We start from the raw sequence: 24650 nt of genomic DNA, 5'->3' as shown, positions 1-24650 counted from the left end.
ATCCCAAACTTCCCACTTGTATGTACGACTTTGTGGTTGCGTTCATGTGCGTTCAACTCATAAATATGATCTTTTCGACATGACTTGAACAGGCCATAGATATGTACAGGTAAATCTATACTAGGTACAGGTAAATCAACAAGCATTTGACTTGCATAGTAATCTCTGCATATTAAGTAGAACAAGAAAGATTTTTAAAGAAAAGTTAAACACTTCACCTTTAAGATGTGTGTGTGGCTCAGTCTAATTCGGGTTGCGAATTTGAAAGGGCAAACACATTTCACTTGGGGAAATTTTAGAATCCTTTCATTGCGTTTTATTTTGATAATGCTTATTACGGCTAAGTATGTGGGCATCTTGGTTATTTTTAATGGATTTTCTTTGTTTCCTATTTTTAATACAGCTCTTTATAAGGCTTTTACCAGATTGACAATATGCTCACTCACAATTTTTTTTCTGCCATTATTTATAAAATTGTATTTCTATTTTTGCTGTTTTTTTTTGTCTGTGGATTCGGCTTCCTGTGTGTTGAATCAATGTCTGAGCTGGCAGAGCAATCAATCCCCATTTCTGGATTAAGACCCAGACAGCCAAAGCCTGGGCTTCCCTGTGTCAGCAGGGCACTGCGGTTCACACACACACACACACACACACACACACACACACACGCAAAGTGCAGAGTGTCCAGCATCCTCTCAGTCTAAAAAGGGTCAGAGTGCTTAAAAGGTATTTTTAAGAAAATAGCATTCCTCTAATTTATAAGACAAGTTTGATCTGTGAACCAAAATACCCATGTATCACGCTGATACCTTGAAGTCGATGAACCAAGAAAATTGGATCTGTATTTAGGAGCGTATTGGCAAAGTGATCATCATCCAAGTTCCTGAAGATGTCCACAGGTCAGCGTGGCTCTGATCCTTTGATGGGGCTTTGTTGATGTTAAATTGTGTCTCTGTGTGTTCCAGGTCAGAACTTCAGTAGTTTCGAAACACCAGAGACAGAGACGAGAGAGCTGCTCAGCACTGGTAAAGAAGGCCAGTGGGTTTCCATAGGAGGACTGCTGCCATATTCTAATTACACTGTGCTGGTGAAGGCCTGCAACAGTCAGGGTTGTGTGGAGAGCTCTCCCACCAGCGTCTCTCTCCCACCAGGAGGTCAGTACCAAACACAGCTTTTTGTAATAAAACACCATTTACCATTAGTTATACAATAGGTGAATTGACACGTGCCACACATCGATTATATGTGCCCTTGATTTATGGTTTTGAACTTTGCTGATCCCCAGAGAATTGTTATTGCAGAAACCACTGTTTCCAAAACACAAATATTAGAGAAATGTATTTTTTGACATGTTAGGATTTATTTTATTTTTATTTTGCAGACACTTTTATCCAATGTTACTTGCATTACTAATATTCAAGGTATACATTTCATCAGGAACATTTTGTTTGTTTATTTATTTAATGAACAATTATCTATTTTCATTTAATTGATCATTTTTGTTTAATTATTTATTATTTTATTATTTTATTATTTTACTATCTATAACATAGATAGTAGAGACTGACATGATGAAAAATACTTTGGAAGAGACAGTGTTAGTGGGATCAGGACTGTTGCAGGCCAGACTCAAACCTGTATCACTTGTATGAGCATCACAGCTCACCGTATCTGGGGCATACAGTATATGTCGTGCACCTTGTCTCTTGTCTTATTTTTTATTTTTTATAGGTGAAAAAGTGAAATGATCAGATAATGAAATATGAAATAGGAGTCGGTTGGAAGTTATGGAATCTAAATGATCCTCAGAAATCTCATAAACTCCACTGGCTGAAACATCAGCATCTGCCAGAAAGCTGACAAGAATGTGATTAGTGCAGTTAGTTGTAAATCAATATGCAGTAACTCGCTGGGATTTTGTACACAAACCAAAATGATGCAATCACCTGATATTGAATTTTTCCTTCCAAAACATATCTTCATCAGTAAAATGTGTATTTTCGCATATGCAATTTTGAAGGCTAGAGCATAGAAACACTATGTTTCCATAATATTGTCATGTTCTTCATTAACAGACAGTCTGTAAACTTCAGCCCTGGTTAATATTTGACGCAGAGCTGCAGGCTCTCTGCACTAATGTTTAATCACATGCCTCCACACGGGCAGAGAGCGAGCTGTTTGATCAGGCTGAATCTACTGGGCCCCGTAACGCGGCTTTGTACGGGGCCAGCAGGGAGACATTGGACATCTGCTGGCTGACAGAGAACAATGCCCGCTGCTGGTGATCTAAAGACATGCCATTTCCTGTCTATGGCAATGGCAGATAAGAGCGTATGCACACAAGAGTAGCCACTATAAGTTTATTGCCACACTAAGGAGCCACACTTTCCCACTGTTAAATTGTTGTTGATTTTAATTATGACTCTTATGGCTCCAGAATGTTCTTTTTTACGACCTTCTCAGGCAAATGAAAGGTAACAACTCATTGGTTAAATAGGCCTTGGTCCATCCTTCCTTTTACTTAATGGTGTGGGAACTTATTAAGCTGATTTATACAGAGAATGGCTGTTGGGAGGCATGTGACACGCACTGGGTTATATGTGTTTAAGGGAAGGGTAAATTACCATGGAGGAGATAAAAAAAGACTATTTAGTGATTTCTGCCTTCCCAACCCCCGTTGTGTTCAGTGGGAAGGAATGGTTGAAAAGATGGGTCAATGGACACGTGTTTCTTCAGATGAGAGTGGATATTCAGTGCAAACGTTCCCATAATTCAGTAGATCTTTTGCTTGGTCTTTCCCATAATTCATGTTTTATATTTCTCTTTCTTGTTTCTCTCCCTCTTACTCCTTTACACTCTGACTGCTTTCACTTATAACTAGGCGCAAAGTGACGAAGTGATAGTTTTCATCCTACTGACTTTTTTTCCCTTTAAAATAAAAATTATATATTAATTTGTTTTTTCAAAGCTTCCTGAATGCTATTCAGTTAAAGCTTGTTACCCTACCACTCTCATACCTGTTTAAGCTGAAGGATCGTCGGACAATCACTCCTATCTCGTTTGGCTCATATGTATAAATAATGTGACTAGACCTTTATTTTTTGGCCAGACAGCTGTACATTCCCCAGTCAGGACCAATGTATCCACACACACACACTTGATCAAAGAGACTGGCGAGATATGTCTTTCGGCCTGATAACCTGCTTTGCTTAAACGTTCTGTGACAATTATTATTCTATCTGTACCTGAAAGGAGGATCATTTTCCTGTAGGGAAAAGAAAATGAAGTTGCTTGGACACGTTTCATGAACAAACATCAGCGTTTGACACCCCAGAGCTCTGCCATTGTCTCATCTCTCATGGAGGTGAACGGAGCGCTCATTCCCAGAGGAGTGCGTATGGATTGAGGATTGATTCGGCGAAATGGGACATGGCCTTGCATGTTCTCAGATGATGAAGCTGACCTGTAAACGCCACTCCATGTTAATGCCCAGCCTTTAAATACAGAGCAATCATTCTCAGATGGCCCTGTTAACAAACAGCAGCACACCCAAGTTAAAGTTCTGCAAAATTGTTCAAGTTCAACACAAAGACATAAGTATAAATTTTAAATACCACACGTTTCCCTCCACTTCTTTCAGTAGATCTTTTGGTTTGTCTGAGCTGAACTGAAGCCTTGTCTCAAACTGTCCTTGTTATATCAAAGAACAGACGGAGTAGAAGGCTTAGGATACAGACGAAACATAAAAGTGCATAGTTTAAAATGATTAGTGACACTTTTGATATACCTGAGGAAGGAGGGAGGTGAAACAAAGGAAGCTTCATGCCGACTGTTTGATGAAATAAGGCTGTGATGAATTAACTCTTTTGTCAATGGGTGTCTTACTCTCATTAGACTCTCTGTCTCTCTCTATGTTTTTCTCTCTATACAAACTTTAGAGAAGAAATCAAATGCTTTGAGCATATTGTTTATTCCTCAGTGTGCAGAACATAGAGGTTAACGCCCATATTTTTTGATACAGTAGTGAAGTCGAGAGCAATACACTGTATGAAACCTTTTTTTTCTAAGAATTTTTTCTGTGCCCAGCTATGAGTAATGATACTTAACTATGGCAGCTGGAACATTTCCAACTTTGATCTGCCACTTATTTACAGTCCCTATGCTAAATTTTAATGATCGCTTTCATTTCATATGAAAATGTTCCATATTATTACTGTTGAGACATCCAGACAAAAAGAACAAAGACTCTACTGCTAATGGAAATAGTTATTTTTTAACATCATAACCTTATCGTGCTATTGTTTTTCATAGAGCAGTCTTTTGTATTGTAACATATATCCCTATAATACTGTTTATGAATCTACAGAAAGCAGAAGTATGCTTATATATCATGTTATGAAGTAGAACTTTACAAATATGACTTTTGTCACCTTTTATTGAATATTTGTGTGCAGTTGGTGGTCTCTTGATAAATTCACAGTCTCTTTTAGACTGTGTGTGTGTGTGTGTGTGTTGGTGTTCAGGTCCAAACTATGTAAAGTAGTATTGGCATCTCTGAGCTGCGGCAATCTGTAGGGACATGGTCCAGACCTGTCCATATGCTCATCATCATCATTATGTTTATGACTGGTTGGCCGGGCTTTTCACTGTTTATTCCTGCCCAAAAGCCATAGCAGCAAAGGCAGATGGAGGAAAAGAGTGAAATGGCTTTCATCCCCAAGTCCATCCAGCAAAGCCCTATTCACTCTTCTCAGAGCAGCAGCATCCCTCTGCCGAGCTTTTTCTTGCCTAATACAAGCACATGGACATTATGAAAATTGCAGCCTGGCAGTAAAACTAATTTTGGACCACTGATTTGAGTGATGAGACTGACCTCCCGAATGCCAGCCTATGTAGGGTTCGGTTCAGATGTCCGCATCGTCTCTTCCTTCTCCGTTCAATCAGGCTGTCACCCTGTCCTCCTAAATGACGCATGGGTACGTCAAGCTTTTGAAAGTCCCACAACAGCTTGGCATATCCATACTCTTTATTGACATAATTGGCAGTTCCATCGCTCATCAATCAAAGTATTAACATCTTTTTTTCTTGCTTTAATGTCAATGAGTTGATCTCATTTATTTCTCTGTACACCAGAGACCACGGAACCAGGAATTTAGTCTCACCCTCATAACCCTTTGTTTTGTTTTTTGCTTTGGCCATCACGGGCGTATTCAATTCTAATTCGTATTCTATCAAGGCGATTCTATTTCAGTGGGGCCAAAATGACTTAAGTAATCAACAGTTATTGAGTTCTTGTGGCTGGACAAGAGGAGGGTTGATTGAGAATGAGGCTTCACTTAGTGAAAGGACTTCACTTGGAGCATTGGAGTGCTGTATTATTGAGGCTGATTCTGACTAGATTGCTCCTCAGAATAGATGATTTTTGCCTGGAGTCCTCCCTAAGCACTGAGACAAGACCCAGAATCAAGTTGTTTTCTTTTGTGATGGCTGAGATGTTTTCATGTGCTTCCAGGCAATTTTGTAATATAGTCTCAATGACTTGTGGATAATATAAGCAATTTGCAAATCATGAGATCTATGTTGAAATGCAGTTATACTTTAGTTAAAAATTATTTATTATTATACATTTTTAATCTATTTATTTTATAATTTTTGTATTATATTATATTATATATATATTATATTATATTATATTATATTATATTATATTATATTATATTATATTATATTATATTATATTATATTATATTTAAACAACATTTCTTTGATCCCATCCCATGGTTCTGTCCCATATGGAAAAATTCAGTATTCTTGATGCAAAGTATTAATATTATGAAATTCACAGATGTTATTTGAATATGTGTGTATGAGGGTAAGGGTATGTGTGTAAGTACCCTGACCAGTGAGATTGTGTTGAGGACAGATGACTCTCGCAGTAAATAGAAGCCGCAGTATTATCCATGGGGTTGATGGTGCGTTGGGCTAGAAGTGAGGCGAGAAGGCTGAGAAGGGGCCAGGAAGTCCTTGTAAATCAGAGGCACAGAGAGCTGACCGCACCATTAGACAAGTGCCATTCACATTCTCCGCCCTTCTCTTGACTCTCTCTCTCTTTAAAAACAGAGGAATTCTCAATCCACTCTCTCTGCCTGTCTCTTTCTCTCTCCAATCTGTAATGTGCACAGCCCCTTGACTTCTCACCAGCAGAATATTAAATATTTAAAACAAAACAAAAACAAAAAAAGAATGCACTGTATTTACAGTGCTTGCAACCTATACACTACCATTCAAAAGTTTGGGGTTGGTAAGATTTTTAAAACGTTTTTTATAGAAGATTCTTGTGCTTACCAAGGCTGCATTTATTTGATCAGAAAACTGTTATTTGTGAAATATTATTACAATTTAAAATGACCTTTTTATTTTTATATATTTTAAAATACACTATATTGCCAAAAGTTTTGGGACACCTGCCTTTACGTCCACGCAAATTTAATGACATCCCATTCTTAATCTGTAGAGTTTAATATGGATTTGGCCCATCCTTTGCAGCTATAACAGCTTCAACTTTTCTGGGAAGGCTTTCCACAAGGTTTAGGAGTGTGTTTATGGGAATTTTTGACCATTCTTCTAGAAGCGCATTTATAAGGTCAGGCACTGATGTTGGACGAGAAGACCTGGCTCACAGTCTCAGCTCTAATTCATCCCAAAGGTGTTCTATCGGGTTGAGGTCAGGACTGTGCAGGGCAGTCAAGTTCTTCCACACCAAACTCGCTCATCCATGTCTTTATGGACCTTGCTTCGTTCACTGGTGCACAGTCACGTTGGAACAGGAATGGGCCATCCCCAAACTGTTCCCAGAAAGTTGGGAGCATGAAATTGTCCAAAATGTCTTGGTATGCTGAAGCATTAAGAGTTCCTTTCACTGGAACTAAGGGGCCAAGCCCAACTTCTGAAATACAACCCCACACCATAATCCCCCCTCCACCAAACTTTACACTTGGCACAATGCAGTCAGGCAAGTACTGTTCTCCTGGCAACCGCCAAACCCAGACTCATCCATGGGATTGCCAGACAGAGAAGCATGATTCATCACTCCAGAGAACACGTCTCCACTGCTCTAGAGTCCAGTGGCGTGTGCTTTACACCACTGCATCCGACGCTTTGGTGATGTAAGACTTGGATGCAGCTGCTCAACCATGGAAACCCTTTCCATGAAGCTCTCTACGCACTGTTCTTGAGCTAATCTGAAGGCCACATGAAGTTTGGAGGTCTGTAGCTATTGACTGCAGAAAGTTGGCGACTTCTGCACACTGTGTGCCTCAGCATGCGCTGACCCCCCTCTGTGATTTTTACATGGCCTACCGCTTTGTGGCTGAGTTGCTGTTGTTCCTAATTGCTTCCACTTTGTTATGATACCACTAACAGCTGACCATGGAATATGTAGTAGTGAGGACATTTCATGATAGGACTTATTGCACAGGCAACCTATCACGGTATCACGCTTGAATTCACTGAGCTCCTGAGAGCGACCCATTCTTTCACAAATGTTTGTAAAATAACGACTTTTTAACAATATCTAGTGATGGCCGATTTCAAAACACCACTTTGGAGCATTATAAATCTTTTGAGTCGAATCAGTGATTCGGATCGTGTATCAAACTGCCAAACTGCTGAAATCATGTGACTTTGGCACTCCAAGCGACAGATTTGATTCGTAAAGCTCCGAAGCTTCATGAAGCAGTGTTTTGAAATCGGCCATCACTAGATATTGTTAAAAAGATGTTATTTTGGGTTTTTTTGCACACAAAAAATATTCTTGAGTCACCACATGACTACAGTGGTTCAACCTTAATGTTTTGAAGCAACAAAGTTACTTTTTGTGCACAAAAACAAAACAAAAATAATGACTTTATTCAACAATTTCTTCTCTTCCATGAATTTTCAGCAGTTCATTCTTCCACATGGTTCAGCGTCACACGATCCTTTAGAAATCATTGTAAAATTATGATTTGGTGCTCAAGAAACATATTATTCAATGTTGAAAGCACATTGTGCTGCTTAGTATTTTTCTTGGAAAAAGTATGTTGTGGAACTTTTTGTGTATGTTGACATTAAAAAAAAAAATTTCAGTAATATTGATGCTTTTTTAAACCAAAAGTTCAGATAAATCTAATGGCTGTCCAAATAACTGTAAAGAAACAGCTTAAACATAGCTGACATATAATATTGGCAACTAAATGAAAACCAATCTTTCCCTTTAAACCCATTTCATTCAGTAGGTCCTCCATAAACGCATTGTATCCCATTGTGAGTGTTTGTTGTCCAGCATATGTTGTAGTGTATATATACAGTAAGCTCACCCCTAAAATGCTCCCATCCCCAGCAGTGTTTCTACCCATGTTCTTTAGCATATGCTGCACCGTGCAGGTCTTTTCTCTGCTCCACTTCACCTCTGTATCCTCTCCACATACAGCTCCAGATGGCCTCCTGCCCCCCAGGCTGGCAGCTGCCACCCCCACCTCGCTGCAGGTGGCCTGGGCTGCTCCAGCGCGCCACAACGCTCCCGGACCCCTGCGCTACAGGCTCCAGATGAGAACTTCAGCTTCCCCACAAGTTCACCAGTAAGCTCAGCTCAACAAAATAATCAAGACCTTTAACTGTGTACACACCACTGCCACAGCAAACATGCTACCATCAACAGTACATTTTTGTGCTGAAAATACAAAATGATCTAAGACAGTGAATCTGGAGACTTGCAGGATATATCTGTATCTAAAGTATTTGATCTAAAGGGAAGAAAGCAGCAGTTGCTTGTTGTAGAGCAGATGTACAGGAATATCAAATAATAGGCCTAGACCAGGGCTGTCCTTATGGAAAAAAAAGAAAGAAACAAATGTTTTATCTAATATGTATGCATTACATGCTCCCTGACAACAAATTGCAATTTAATCAGAAATAGGGGAATTCTCATTCTGTTGTAATAAATAAATGACTAGGCGCATGTATTATATATCACCCTCATTTCCTGGGATTCTTTTGAAATGTATTTCATTGTTCATGTGATTTATTTATTATACTCCATGGTAAATTTAATCGTGAAGCTCTGTGGAAGTTGACGCTTCTTAAAAACCAGCAAAGATTTGTTCCAATCAGCAGGACTTGTAAGCCATTTAATGCAGCTTGATTATATCTGTTTTTTCATTTCAATTCAATAAAAATATCAGCTTGTATTTTCATCAGAATAATGACATATTCTAACCATAGAAGTTGATGAACACATTCAATCCTAAGATCACTGTTGATTTGATTTTGACTACTTACTGGAAAAGATATTTTAATAATTTTAAAGCACCTATTAAGTCAGAACTGGAATTACAGTCTTTGTGAAGAAAACAGGCTAAATATTGCTTAGCCTGCACCACACACTGTTGTTTTTTGTTTTGTTTTGTTTTTGGGCCAATCAGATGCTCTCTAGAATAGGAATAAAAACCAGTTTTGTTGTTATTTTTGAAAGAAGTTAACATTTTTATTCAGCAAGGACCTATTAAGTTGGCCAAAAGTGACATTAAAATCATTTATATTATGTTACACAATATTTATTTTGAACTTTGTATTTAACAAAGAAGACTGAAAAAATACATGTATCACGGTTTCTCTAAAAATATTAAGCAGCACAACATTGATAATAATAAGAGAGGTCCTGTGTTCAAATCCCGGACGAGCCCCCACTTGTTACATCCGGCTCTTCAGCTGCAACAAATAGGAGAACAGACACGCCAATTCTTTGCAAAACATTTATTTTAACACAAGAAAACAACACCAAGCTGGAGACGATCATTCAAAACAATGTTCCATGTAGATATTTTGTAAATTTCCTAGCATAAATATATCAAAAATGTATTTTTGTGAGTGGATAAGCATTGCTAAGGACTTCATTTGGACATCTTTAAAGGCAATTTTCTCAATATTTTGCACCCTCAGATTCCATATTTTTAAATATTGTCCTATCCTAACAAACCATACATCAATGAAAAACATAATTATTCAGCTTTCAGATGATATACAAATCTCAATTTCAAAAAAATTGACCCTCATGACAGGTTTTGTGGTCCAGGGTCACATATTAGATTTCTGAAAAAAATTCAGCTTTGCCGTCATTGGAAAAAATAACATTTTAAAATATATATATTTAAAAAACAACATTTATTTTAAATTGTAATATAATTTCACTATATTTTTCTGTATTTTTGATCAAATAAATGTAGCCTTGCTGAGTGCAAGAGACTTCTTCAAAAAAATGTAAATCCAAACTTTTGAATGGTAGTGTATCTTCTTTATTTCTCATAATTGTGACTTTTTTTTTCTTTCTTTTTTTTACTCTGAAGTGGAAATTTGTTTCCATAATAAAGTGGATATAGTTTTTTTTAAACACTTTTATATGTCCTGCACTCTATTTTACTAGGGAATATGTCAACCCTGGGAAAATTGCTTTTATTGAAAGCTGAAGAAAATGAACATTCCAGAATATCAGTACATCTACGGGATGTCAACAAATCATTTTTTGTCATGTAACACTGTTAAGTTTAGTGTAACATGTTTGTGCATGCACATTTATTTCTGTCTTCAGGTTAATGGACGATGAGACGACCATCTTTAGTCACATGGTGAAGGAACTGGAACCGTTTACTGAGTATCATTTTAGACTGCTGGTGTCCAACAGCCATGGAGAAACCAGCAGCCCATGGGTATCTCTTTTTACTGCACAAGACAGTGAGTTCCACAACTGAAACACACACACACACACACACACACACACACACACACACAATGTTCACTAACACAACAGAAAATCATTAAGCACACAAAGAGTGTGTGTTTAACCACATGTCAGGCGGTTCCTCTGTGAGGCTTGTCCCACAGAGAAGAGCAGGTGTTGAGAGAGAGAGTGAGAGAGAGAGGGCCAGTGGGCAGAGATCACTAGTTAAAGGTACGCCTCTTCCACATGACCTTGCCGGTGTCATTTTGGACTGATTACTGTAATAGAATCATATTAAGGATCATAACAGACACTCTCTGCTAAGTTATAAATTAATTATACTTCAGCCTATTAGCACATACATTATAATTACTGAGCCAGTATTTGCATACACTCAGATTGCACTGTATTATGGACCATCACCTCTTCATTATCATGCTTGGAGACAACCCCCTACCCCCTCCCCACAATGCCCTGCAGCACTTCACAACTTCTGCTTTTGGGAAGAGTTTTCCCTCCATCTGAGAGCAGAACTACGTGATCTGAGTAACATTCACAGCCTCATTGAGACTTTTTGTTCTGTATCTTGTCTTGGATTCTGCTTTGGTCTGCTTGTGTTGCACCATGTGTCTGTATACTTGATCTTGCAGCTTGCAATTAGTATTTTTTATGGATGCTTAGCATCTCTTTCATAGGTTGCATTGTTCTTTAAGAGGGTGTCATAAATTGCCTTGAAGAATCTGCATCAGATGTGTTGTTGATCACTCAAGAATATGTGTAGTAGTTTAAATAGGGTTGAATGAAAACAGCATTTGGTTGGATGGACGGACGGACGGACGGACGGATGGATGGATGTTCATTTTAGCAATCAACTCACAATTTGGGTTAAGGATATCATATGATATGACATCACTGTATAAAATGTGACTTAAAAAACCCAAAATACAGTATGTAAATATTTGTGCAAACTTTTATTTAAATATATTTTATTAAAATATCTGTATAATTTTTTTTTAAATATTTGTATTATTAATATATTTCTAGTGCTGTCACTATATATTATGTGTCACATATATTATGTGAACACAAACTTTTATTTTGGATGTGATTAATCATGATTAATTGTTTGCCCAGCATTCATTTATATATAATATAAATTATATAAATATATTTACAGCATATACATGCAAATATTTCTTAAATATGTGTGTATTTAAATATACATAATAATTATACACAGTACACACACATATATTATGTAAACACAAACTTTTATTTTGGATATGATTAGTCATGATGATTAATTGTTTGACAGCCCTATTAAATACATATATTTATTAAATATAATTTCTTAAATATCTATGTGAAAATACTTTTTTAGTGCACCACTGTTTGTTGATACAGTATTCACGTATAGTACAGAAGTTGGAAAGATTTTTAAAGCATGGAGGCTAGATGTGTAGTTAGTTCCTTATTTTGTTGAGCATTGCAATAAGGAAACTGGCACTTTTATGTAAATACTCTACCATATGCCAAAACTGCAATGACCCAGCATGCACCATATTAGCAGCTCTTCTAAAAGTCAACCTAATCCCAAACAAGCGACATGTCAAATCCTGATCAGCATGCTATATAAATCAAAACCATCCTCCTCCTCACTTTCCATCTGCATGTATCTGGCAGCAGAAATGAGCCCTTCACTCTAGCTCTATTTACACATCTCTTTCTTTGAGGCAGGGGTGATGACTTTGAGAACAGTTGGGCATTACCAAGAAGGAGAGAAATGATTGTTATTGTTAAAGAGAAAAGCCCTTTATTTCTTTTCCGAAATGAGCTGTGAAGAGCCTCGATGCGGCATATTCGGCTCTCTGCAGCAGGATTATGGGGAAAGCGTGAGTTTTAGTGGCTCCTGGCACTGCTAATAAACACTCTCACACATATCATCAGCCGCCCCATCAACGTGAAATAGTACCCGGCAAAGCCGCACTAAATTAACAGTAGGAAAGAATTGAGGAGATTCTTCAAAATAATGTGTCCGGCCGCATGATAAAGGAAGAGGAAAGGATGGGCAAGGTGAAATAGGAGGAGAGAAACGTATGTCATATTTTCTTTAGCTCTTTTTCTTCTTTGATAGGGTCCCAGTCTGCCCGCACATCTTCATCTCTAATTTAGAAATCCCCTCTAGAGAGATTTCTCCACCTCTGTGTGAAATGTTCACAGCAGCACATACTATAGGCTGTGTGCATGAGCTGGCCTATATAAGATGCTGTGTAAGCAATCACCTACAGTGTCTAATAAATAAATAAATAAATATTTGAATTGTCACCTTTTGCCATCTTATTTGGATTTAACATTGATGTTCTGTTATTGTATGGTTATTTTTCTTTTTCTTTAATTTCAAATATGGCATATCATTTGAAACCATGATTCCTAATGAGGTTCCAGGGGGTACTTTTAGATTTTATTTTATTTTAAATGTACTTGATGGGTCTGTTTTTCACCCGCAGTATTGGTTGTTTTTAGTTTAAAAGTAAGTCACTGTAATAATAGCTGATGTTAAAGGGTTATTTCAACCTAGAATGAACATTAAGTCATCATTTACTCACCCTGGTGTTCTAATGTAGTAAGCTGTGCTTTCTTTTTCGGACTACAAAAAAAATATGTAAATGTCCCACTCCCACTCATCCATATAAAGGCAGTGAATAATGACAAGCATCAATTTTAAATATATCATATTCCTGGGGGTATATGATAGGGTTTGGCAAATGAATAAATAAATAAATAAAAATTATGTATTATTTCATGAAAATCCTGAACTTAGCCATTGATCTTCTGTGCAAGGTTATGCGACATGCGCTTTCGTGAGATAATAGTGCTGCAGTTCAATCCAACTCTGAAGTTGTGAGAAATCAAGACTAAGAAAAATGCGACATGAAATACAATCCATGTGCTTTCTTCTCTGAGGTGAATATATATTTGTTGTGTTCATCACAACAAGAAGTTATCGCGTTCACATCTGTCAACTGTCATTCTGACTGTAATCTGACAACCAGAGTTCTGGTCCGGACATTTTCAACTCAGTGAAGTACACAGATACTTTTTTTTTGGAAATTCTAGGCTTTGTATTTCATGCCAGGTATTTATTAATCTTGCTAACAGTGATTGTAAATTAATTGCCTAAATTATTACATTATTTGCTAACTGCGTTCTTTAAATTGTGATGTTGACATGCATTCTCTGTAAAGCTGCTTTGAAATGGTATGTATCGTGAAAAGCGCTATACAAATAAATGTGAATTAAATTGAATTGAATTTCTCACAACTTGTGTGCTTTTTCTGGGAAAGTCGGCGTGAACTGTGGCACTAATAGAGTCTGCATAGAGTTGTGCATACATGCACAGAAGACCAATGGCCAAGTTCAGGATTTTTGTTAAATAATACATACAATTTTGGTTTGTTTTTTTACCAAACGTCGTATTACACCCTGAACAAGTGGGAAATTCAACGTGTGTTGAATGGGACCACTCTGTAATAATTTTACATCTTTTTTTTTGAAAGCTTGATGCTGGTCGCTATTTACTGCATAATATGGACGAGAGCGATAGGTAAATTTTTTTTTTAAATTACTCCTTTTGTGGTCCAAAAAATGAAACAACGGCATACTGCATTATAACAACACCAGGGTACGTAAATGATGATTTAATTTTAATTTTAGGGTGAACTATCCATTTAATGATGATGCCAAATTTTATCCAGTATAATATGAGTTCAAAAGAACACATTTCTGGTTTGGTGAATACATGAGCCTTACTGATGGAGCTGTGGGAACACTTAGGTTTGTCTGTTTGGCTCTTTTTGTTCTGCAGTATGTCAGAACACTACTAGAAATCTCCTTAGTGAAGATGTATGAGCATTTTAAGTATTCAAAAGGCCCTCATTCCTCTCCTTTTTATCATTCCATTAAGATTTTATAACCATCTTTTTAATGTAATTCCATCCATGAATTTTTACCCCTTAGACTTGACAGGCGGTTCAGTGAACATAAACTTTGCCATGTAGAAGAGCTCTTTTCTCTGTCTTCTCTGCCTGTGCTGAAGCGCATGGGTTTGTGCTTGGAGTGACATATACATAAAAGGGTTTAGAGGGCCAATTGTAGGGCTTTTTTTTTTTCTCTAGTAATTCTGATATATTTAAAGTATATGTACAGTTCAACTTTCATTTTAGTTCTCTCCCAAGATTTTAAGACTTTTTTTTTTTTGGCAGGTTAACATTACTCTTTCTGGTTCATTCTGTAAATAGTACTGTTAATGTGAGCATGTAAATGTTTTAATTTAAATAGAATCATCCCCAACCTTTACTATTTCATCTTGATATTAATTATCACCCCGTCCCCATGTGAAGTCGTTAAAATGTTGTGGGTAGAGCAACTGCAGCTGTGCAGTTCACCTTGAAATAAATAACTTACTGTACAATAGCGTACACTTCATCAAGTTCAAAACTAAAAGAAATCTTTCAGATAAAGAATACTCAAGATTTTTTTGTCATTTTCTTTCTTTACAATCTTCTTTTGTGCTAAACAGCTTCTTGAAAGTAGCATACCGACGACATCCGTCCTAGTTGACATCAGCCAAGCTAACCTTCAAAGCGATCATATTGTCACAAGGACCTCTGCAATGCTAAAAATAATCCTCTCTTTCCTTCACGTTTCCCGGTCCCCCCTCCTTGCCTTGTCACTTGATTGTGTTATTATTATGCTAACCAAATCCTTATAAATGTGATTTAAGGCTTGGCGGCCCGCGCTCTTGTTTTCCCTTCTGCTGTAGCGATTTATAGTGGCCCAGGAAAGGCCTCTCTAAGTATTCCAAATGTCCTGAGATTACAGCTGTTGCCGATGCCTGATTGAGGCCGACTGCTGTTATTGCACTGTGTTCTTGCTTGTACCCTGAGAGCAGTAAAGCATCAATAAAATCAAAAGCACCTGCATCTTAAATGAAATTTCAATTGAAAAACTTAACAGCCCTTCAAATTGCGGAATTTAACGCAGACCAGTAAAGCTTAAATAACACTTTGCCTCTGCAGACCGAAAGACCGGGCGGCTGAGCCGAGGAAGGAAGGCTGGCCGGGGGATGAAGTAAGGAGGGGTGGTTCACGTTCAAGGTGACTTGATTGTCTCATGTGGTAAAATTATTTACAATTAAGGAATTTCTCCTGAGAGCCACATTGGATTTGCCGGCGAGCACCTATGCGGGCGTTTCGCGGTGGCGGCGGCCGTGAGCTTTTTCAGTATTCATGGACGCTCCTGAACCTTTGTGGTAATTGAATCAGTTAGAGTGCTGAGTGGAGCAAGCATAAAAACCTGTTAACCCAAAGGTCAGATCTGTGCATTGTTTATTTATCAGGAGGGAGAGGGAGTGAAATCGGCAGGGCCCCTTCACAGACACAGTAAAAAATTACCCCCAAAAATAACAGCTACTAGATGAATGGAGAAATCTGGGCCGGAATCATAAGCAGCGGCCGACTGTGTGAACTGAAAATGGAGGAGGCTTGAGTTAGGGTTAGGGATGACTAATGGGAATTAAACCTCTTTATTTTTTGACATCATTTCGTGATCAGAGTCATTATGATAAGGCTGAAAAAAAGGTCAGTTTATTTAGATAATGCATTTATTTCTACTACATATTGAAGACACTTGGCATTATAAAAATAGTGAGACTATTTTGTCAGCTGATGGCGCTGATTATTTGCACCTACCGCTCAATTTGGTATAGGAATTAGCAGATCAGTTAACGGAACAAAATTGAAAATGTGGCAAACAGGTCCATTCTGACTGTTTAGTTGTGGCTTAATTGGCTCTTAAAAATGCTAAAAGTATGCACATCTGTATTTATAATATTTTTCTCTACCATTTGATTCATTTGATAATGCTGCCATGATCAATAAAAATATACACCACCGTTCAAAAGGTTGGGGTCGATTTTCAAGTTTTTTATGTTTTTTAAAGAAGTCTCTAAGGTTGACCGAGACTGCATTTATTTGTTTAAAAAACAGCAAAACAATAATATTGAAATATTATTACAATTTACAATAACTGTTTTCTATTTTAATGTATTTTAAAATGTATTTTAAATTGTCACATGGTAAAAATCATTCTAATACACTGATTTGATGCTCAAGAAGCATTTCTTATATTTATCAGTGTTGAAAATAGTTGCGCTACCTAGTATTTTTGTAAAAACAATACGTTTTTTCAGGACCCCTCGATTAATAGATAGTTCAAAAGATACTTTTATCCTTACTAAATAAAAGTATTAATTTCTTTCCAAAAAAACAACAACTTTTAAACAGTAGTGTACACAGATGATTCTAATTTACATCGCAGAGCTGTTTTAGTGCTTTTTGCACCTGGTTAAAGGTGCCCTAGAATTAAATATTGAATTTATATTGGCATAGTTGAATAACAAGAGTTCAGTACATGGAAAAGACATACATTGAGTTTCAAACCCCATTGCTTCCTCCTTCTTATATAAATCTCATTTGTTTAAAAGACTTCCGGAAAACACGCGGATCTCAACATAACACCGACTGTTACGTAACGGCCGGGATCATTAATATGTATGACCCCAATATTTGCATATATGCCAGCCCATGTTCAAGGCATTAGACAAGGAAAGGCAGTATTAACGTCTGGATCTGTGCACAGACAAGGTAAGCCAGCAAGAACAACAGCGAAAAATGGCAGATGGAGCATTAATAACTGACATGATCCATGATAGCATGATATTTTTAGTGATATTTAGGGCCCAAGCGAAAATTCGCGCAGGGCCCTCTTGTTCTTCTAAGGATTATTATTAGGGCCCAAGCGAATTAAGCGCGCAGGGCCCTCTTGTTCTTCTAAGGATTATTAGGGCCCAAGCGAAAATTCGCGCAGGGCCCTCTTGTTTTTCTAAGGATTATTAGGGCCCAAGCGAAAATTCGCGCAGGGCCCTCTTGTTCTTCTAAGGATTATTATTTTTTTTTTTTTTTTTTTTTTTTTTTTTTTTTTTCCGTCTTCCGGGGCTTTTTGGGGGCCTTAACATGCTCAAAAACTCTTGAAAATTGGCACACACATTGGAATCCGCGGCCATTAGGACGCCGGAGAGGCTGGTACCCGGGCGTGGCAGGGGGGCTCGACAGCGCCCCCTTGAAAAAAGTCTGAAAATTTGGTCCATATATTAAACACGCTTGCACGTATTAGTATGAAACTCAGTACACATATAGACCTCATCGGGCCGAACAACTTTCGTGCTCTAAGTTAAACACCACGCCAACAGGAAGTCAGCTATTAAGGGTTGTTTGAAAAACGCATGCTCTGGAATTTGATATACTCCTCCTAGACGATTAATCCGATCGCCACCAAACTCGGTCAGCATGAAGTCAAGACACTGATGATTAAAAATTGCCAGGGGATTTTTGATATCTCGAACGGTTTGGCCGTGGCGAGGCAACGAATTTATGGCGAGAAAAAGGAAACAGGAAATGTGTTATAACGTCTGCATACATATATTGATCTTTATGAAACTTCACGAGTGTGTTCGTTATAGGAGTCTGATCACATGGATGTGACTATTGTGAGTCAAAGTTATAGCGCCACCAACTGGCAGCAGGAAGTGTATCACTTTTTGAAATGTTTTGAGATCACCCTCTTATTTTTACCTGATTTGCTTCAAACTTCATCAGTGTAATGTCAATACACAGCAGATGTAGACCTATGACAGGATTTTTGATATTTGAAATATTGTTGCCATGGCAACAGGTCAAACTGTAATAATATTCTTGAGTGTTTTTGAGGCTCTTAACATGCTTCAAATTGCATGAAACTCGACACACACATCAATATTGTCAACCAGTAGACATGGACAAAGCCATAGAAATGGGCGTGGTGGAGGGGCTCAGTAGCGCCACCTTTTGACAAAAGTGGGGGGTTAGTTTTTCCTACAATCACCAAACTCGGTACACATATTGTTCTCATCAAGCCGGACAATTTTCTAATTTACATTCATTAGCTCCGACCAACAGGAAGTCAGCTATTTTGGTTTGAATGTTAATTTTTTGAAAAAACAGGCTATGAATTTTATACTACTGCTCCTACAGGGTTTATCCAATTTACACCAAACTTTTTTTAACTTGTTGCTAACACATTGAAGTTGTTTAATTGCAAACGGATTTTGGATATCTCAAACGGTTTGGCCGTGGCGAGGCAACGAATTTATGGCAAGAAAAGGGAAACAAAGTGTTATAACTTCTGCATACATTAATTGATTTTGATGAAACTTCGGCTTAGTCTTCGTTGTACAAGGCTGATCACATGGATGTGACTATTGTGATTCAAAGTAATAGCGCCACCAACTGGAAGCAGAAAATGTGTCACTTTCAGCATACATTGAGATCACCCTCTTATTTTTACCTGATTTGCTTCAAAATTCATCAGAATAATGTTAAAACTTGGCACATGTAATCCTTTGAAAATGGGCAGGGAGGAGGGGCTCTATAGTGGCACCTTGTAGTGCAGTAAATGTGGAGTGAATTTGACATAGTCCTTTGATGTTTAACCGTTTTAAGTGCCTATTGCCCGCTGTGCACAGTTGCCCTGAAGCCACCGGGGTGGCGGTGCCACCGGGCTTGGGCCCGCCATCGCTGCTCGCAGCTATATTTATTATTAGGGCCCAAGCGAAAATTCGCGCAGGGCCCTCTTGTTCTTCTAAGGATTATTAGGGCCCAAGCGAAAATTCGCGCAGGGCCCTCTTGTTCTTCTAAGGATTATTAGGGCCCAAGCGAAAATTCGCGCAGGGCCCTCTTGTTCTTCTAAGGATTATTATTATTTTTTTTTTTTTTTTTTTTTTTTATTTTTTTTCCGTCTTCCGGGGCTTTTTGGGGGCCTTAACCATGCTCAAAAACTCTTGAAAATTGGCACACACATTGGAATCCGCGGCCATTAGGACGCCGGAGAGGCTGGTACCCGGGCGTGGCAGGGGGCTCGACAGCGCCCCCTTGAAAAAAGTCTGAAAATTTGGTCCATATATTAAACAAACGCTTGCACGTATTAGTATGAAACTCAGTACACATATAGACCTCATCGGGCCGAACAACTTTCGTGCTCTAAGTTAAACACCACGCCAAACAGGAAGTCAGCTATTAAGGGTTGTTTGAAAAACGCATGCTCTGGAATTTGATATACTCCTCCTAGACGATTAATCCGATCGCCACCAAACTCGGTCAGCATGAAGTCAAGACACTGATGATTAAAAATTGCCAGGGGATTTTTGATATCTCGAACGGTTTGGCCGTGGCGAGGCAACGAATTTATGGCGAGAAAAAGGAAACAGGAAATGTGTTATAACGTCTGCATACATATATTGATCTTTATGAAACTTCACGAGTGTGTTGCTTGTAGGTAGTCCTGATCACATGGATGTGACTATTGTGAGTCAAAGTTATAGCGCCACCAACTGGCAGCAGGAAGTGTATCACTTTTTGAAATGTTTTGAGATCACCCTCTTATTTTTACCTGATTTGCTTCAAACTTCATCAGTGTAATGTCAATACACAGCAGATGTAGACCATATGACAGGATTTTTGATATTTGAAATATTGTTGCCATGGCAACAGGTCAAACTGTAATAATATTCTTGAGTGTTTTTGAGGCTCTTAACATGCTTCAAATTGCATGAAACTCGACACACACATCAATATTGTCAACCAGTAGACATGGACAAAGCCATAGAAATGGGTCGTGGTGGAGGGGCTCAGTAGCGCCACCTTTTGACAAAAGTGGGGGGGTTAGTTTTTCCTACAAGTCACCAAACTCGGTACACATATTGTTCTCATCAAGCCGGACAATTTTCTAATTTACATTCATTAGCTCCGACCAACAGGAAGTCAGCTATTTTGGTTTGAATGTTAATTTTTTGAAAAAACAGGCTATGAATTTTATACTACTGCTCCTACAGGGTTTATCCAATTTACACCAAAGCTTTTTTTAACTTGTTGCTAACACATTGAAGTTGTTTAATTGCAAACGGATTTTGGATATCTCAAACGGTTTGGCCGTGGCGAGGCAACGAATTTATGGCAAGAAAAGGGAAACAAAGTGTTATAACTTCTGCATACATTAATTGATTTTGATGAAACTTCGGCTTAGTCTTCGTTGTACAAGGCTGATCACATGGATGTGACTATTGTGATTCAAAGTCATAGCGCCACCAACTGGAAGCAGAAAATGTGTCACTTTCAGCATACATTGAGATCACCCTCTTATTTTTACCTGATTTGCTTCAAAATTCATCAGAATAATGTTAAAACTTGGCACATGTAATCCTTTGAAAATGGGCAGGGAGGAGGGGCTCTATAGCGGCACCTTGTAGTGCAGTAAATGTGGAGTGAATTTGACATAGTCCTTTGATGTTTAACCGTTTTAAGTGCCTATTGCCCGCTGTGCACAGTTGCCCTGAAGCCACCGGGGTGGCGGTGCCACCGGGCTTGGGCCCGCCATCGCTGCTCGCAGCTATATTTATTAGGGCCCAAGCGAAAATTCGCGCAGGGCCCTCTTGTTCTTCTAAGGATTATTATTATTTTTTTTTTTTTTTTTTTTTTATTTTTTTTCCGTCTTCCGGGGCTTTTTGGGGGCCTTAACATGCTCAAAAACTCTTGAAAATTGGCACACACATTGGAATCCGCGGCCATTAGGACGCCGGAGAGGCTGGTACCCGGGCGTGGCAGGGGGGCTCGACAGCGCCCCCTTGAAAAAAGTCTGAAAATTTGGTCCATATATTAAACACGCTTGCACGTATTAGTATGAAACTCAGTACACATATAGACCTCATCGGGCCGAACAACTTTCGTGCTCTAAGTTAAACACCACGCCAACAGGAAGTCAGCTATTAAGGGTTGTTTGAAAAACGCATGCTCTGGAATTTGATATACTCCTCCTAGACGATTAATCCGATCGCCACCAAACTCGGTCAGCATGAAGTCAAGACACTGATGATTAAAAATTGCCAGGGGATTTTTGATATCTCGAACGGTTTGGCCGTGGCGAGGCAACGAATTTATGGCGAGAAAAAGGAAACAGGAAATGTGTTATAACGTCTGCATACATATATTGATCTTTATGAAACTTCACGAGTGTGTTCGTTATAGGAGTCTGATCACATGGATGTGACTATTGTGAGTCAAAGTTATAGCGCCACCAACTGGCAGCAGGAAGTGTATCACTTTTTGAAATGTTTTGAGATCACCCTCTTATTTTTACCTGATTTGCTTCAAACTTCATCAGTGTAATGTCAATACACAGCAGATGTAGACCTATGACAGGATTTTTGATATTTGAAATATTGTTGCCATGGCAACAGGTCAAACTGTAATAATATTCTTGAGTGTTTTTGAGGCTCTTAACATGCTTCAAATTGCATGAAACTCGACACACACATCAATATTGTCAACCAGTAGACATGGACAAAGCCATAGAAATGGGCGTGGTGGAGGGGCTCAGTAGCGCCACCTTTTGACAAAAGTGGGGGGGTTAGTTTTTCCTACAATCACCAAACTCGGTACACATATTGTTCTCATCAAGCCGGACAATTTTCTAATTTACATTCATTAGCTCCGACCAACAGGAAGTCAGCTATTTTGGTTTGAATGTTAATTTTTTGAAAAAACAGGCTATGAATTTTATACTACTGCTCCTACAGGGTTTATCCAATTTACACCAAACTTTTTTTAACTTGTTGCTAACACATTGAAGTTGTTTAATTGCAAACGGATTTTGGATATCTCAAACGGTTTGGCCGTGGCGAGGCAACGAATTTATGGCAAGAAAAGGGAAACAAAGTGTTATAACTTCTGCATACATTAATTGATTTTGATGAAACTTCGGCTTAGTCTTCGTTGTACAAGGCTGATCACATGGATGTGACTATTGTGATTCAAAGTAATAGCGCCACCAACTGGAAGCAGAAAATGTGTCACTTTCAGCATACATTGAGATCACCCTCTTATTTTTACCTGATTTGCTTCAAAATTCATCAGAATAATGTTAAAACTTGGCACATGTAATCCTTTGAAAATGGGCAGGGAGGAGGGGCTCTATAGTGGCACCTTGTAGTGCAGTAAATGTGGAGTGAATTTGACATAGTCCTTTGATGTTTAACCGTTTTAAGTGCCTATTGCCCGCTGTGCACAGTTGCCCTGAAGCCACCGGGGTGGCGGTGCCACCGGGCTTGGGCCCGCCATCGCTGCTCGCAGCTATATTTATTTTATTTTATTTTATTTTTTTTTCCGTCTTCCGGGGCATTTTGGGGGCCTTAACATGCTCAAAAACTCTTGAAAATTGGCACACACATTGGAATCCGCGGCCATTAGGACGCCGGAGAGGCTGGTACCCGGGCGTGGCAGGGGGGCTCGACAGCGCCCCCTTGAAAAAAGTCTGAAAATTTGGTCCATATATTAAACACGCTTGCACGTATTAGTATGAAACTCAGTACACATATAGACCTCATCGGGCCGAACAACTTTCGTGCTCTAAGTTAAACACCACGCCAACAGGAAGTCAGCTATTAAGGGTTGTTTGAAAAACGCATGCTCTGGAATTTGATATACTCCTCCTAGACGATTAATCCGATCGCTACCAAACTCGGTCAGCATGAAGTCAAGACACTGATGATGAAAAATTGCCAGGGGATTTTTGATATCTCGAACGGTTTGGCCGTGGCGAGGCAACTAATTTATGGCGAGAAAAAGGAAACAGGAAATGTGTTATAACGTCTGCATACATATATTGATCTTTATGAAACTTCACGAGTGTGTTCGTTATAGGAGTCTGATCACATGGATGTGACTATTGTGAGTCAAAGTTATAGCGCCACCAACTGGCAGCAGGAAGTGTATCACTTTTGAAATGTTTTGAGATCACCCTCTTATTTTTACCTGATTTGCTTCAAACTTCATCAGTGTAATGTCAATACACAGCAGATGTAGACCTATGACAGGATTTTTGATATTTGAAATATTGTTGCCATGGCAACAGGTCAAACTGTAATAATATTCTTGAGTGTTTTTGAGGCTCTTAACATGCTTCAAATTGCATGAAACTCGACACACACATCAATATTGTCAACCAGTAGACATGGACAAAGCCATAGAAATGGGCGTGGTGGAGGGGCTCAGTAGCGCCACCTTTTGACAAAAGTGGGGGGGTTAGTTTTTCCTACAGTCACCAAACTCGGTACACATATTGTTCTCATCAAGCCGGACAATTTTCTAATTTACATTCATTAGCTCCGACCAACAGGAAGTCAGCTATTTTGGTTTGAATGTTAATTTTTTGAAAAAACAGGCTATGAATTTTATACTACTACTCCTACAGGGTTTATCCAATTTACACCAAGCTTTTTTTAACTTGTTGCTAACACATTGAAGTTGTTTAATTGCAAACGGATTTTGGATATCTCAAATGGTTTGGCCGTGGCGAGGCAACGAATTTATGACAAGAAAAGGGAAACAAAGTGTTATAACTCCTGCATACATTAATTGATTTTGATGAAACTTCGGCTTAGTCTTCGTTGTACAAGGCTGATCACATGGATGTGACTATTGTGATTCAAAGTCATAGCGCCACCAACTGGAAGCAGAAAATGTGTCACTTTCAGCATACATTGAGATCACCCTCTTATTTTTACCTGATTTGCTTCAAAATTCATCAGAATAATGTTAAAACTTGGCACATGTAATCCTTTGAAAATGGGCAGGGAGGAGGGGCTCTATAGTGGCACCTTGTAGTGCAGTAAATGTGGAGTGAATTTGACATAGTCCTTTGATGTTTAACCGTTTTAAGTGCCTATTGCCCGCTGTGCACAGTTGCCCTG

The 24650-nt window shown here is 38.5% G+C and overlaps 1 protein-coding gene across 1 annotated transcript in view; it reads left to right on the top strand.

The window, feature by feature from the left end:
- Positions 1–24650, top strand: part of ush2a (Usher syndrome 2A (autosomal recessive, mild)) — a 250931-nt gene that overhangs the window by 124820 nt on the left and 101461 nt on the right. The window contains 3 exon segments of the mRNA XM_048191491.1: positions 966–1154; positions 8471–8618; positions 10625–10767. Coding sequence (XP_048047448.1) covers positions 966–1154; positions 8471–8618; positions 10625–10767 — 480 coding nt within the window.

The sequence above is a fragment of the Megalobrama amblycephala genome, linkage group LG5 (assembly GCF_018812025.1).
Source record: "Megalobrama amblycephala isolate DHTTF-2021 linkage group LG5, ASM1881202v1, whole genome shotgun sequence".
Classification (NCBI taxonomy): domain Eukaryota; kingdom Metazoa; phylum Chordata; class Actinopteri; order Cypriniformes; family Xenocyprididae; genus Megalobrama; species Megalobrama amblycephala.
This window is presented reverse-complemented; position numbering and strand designations above follow the sequence as displayed.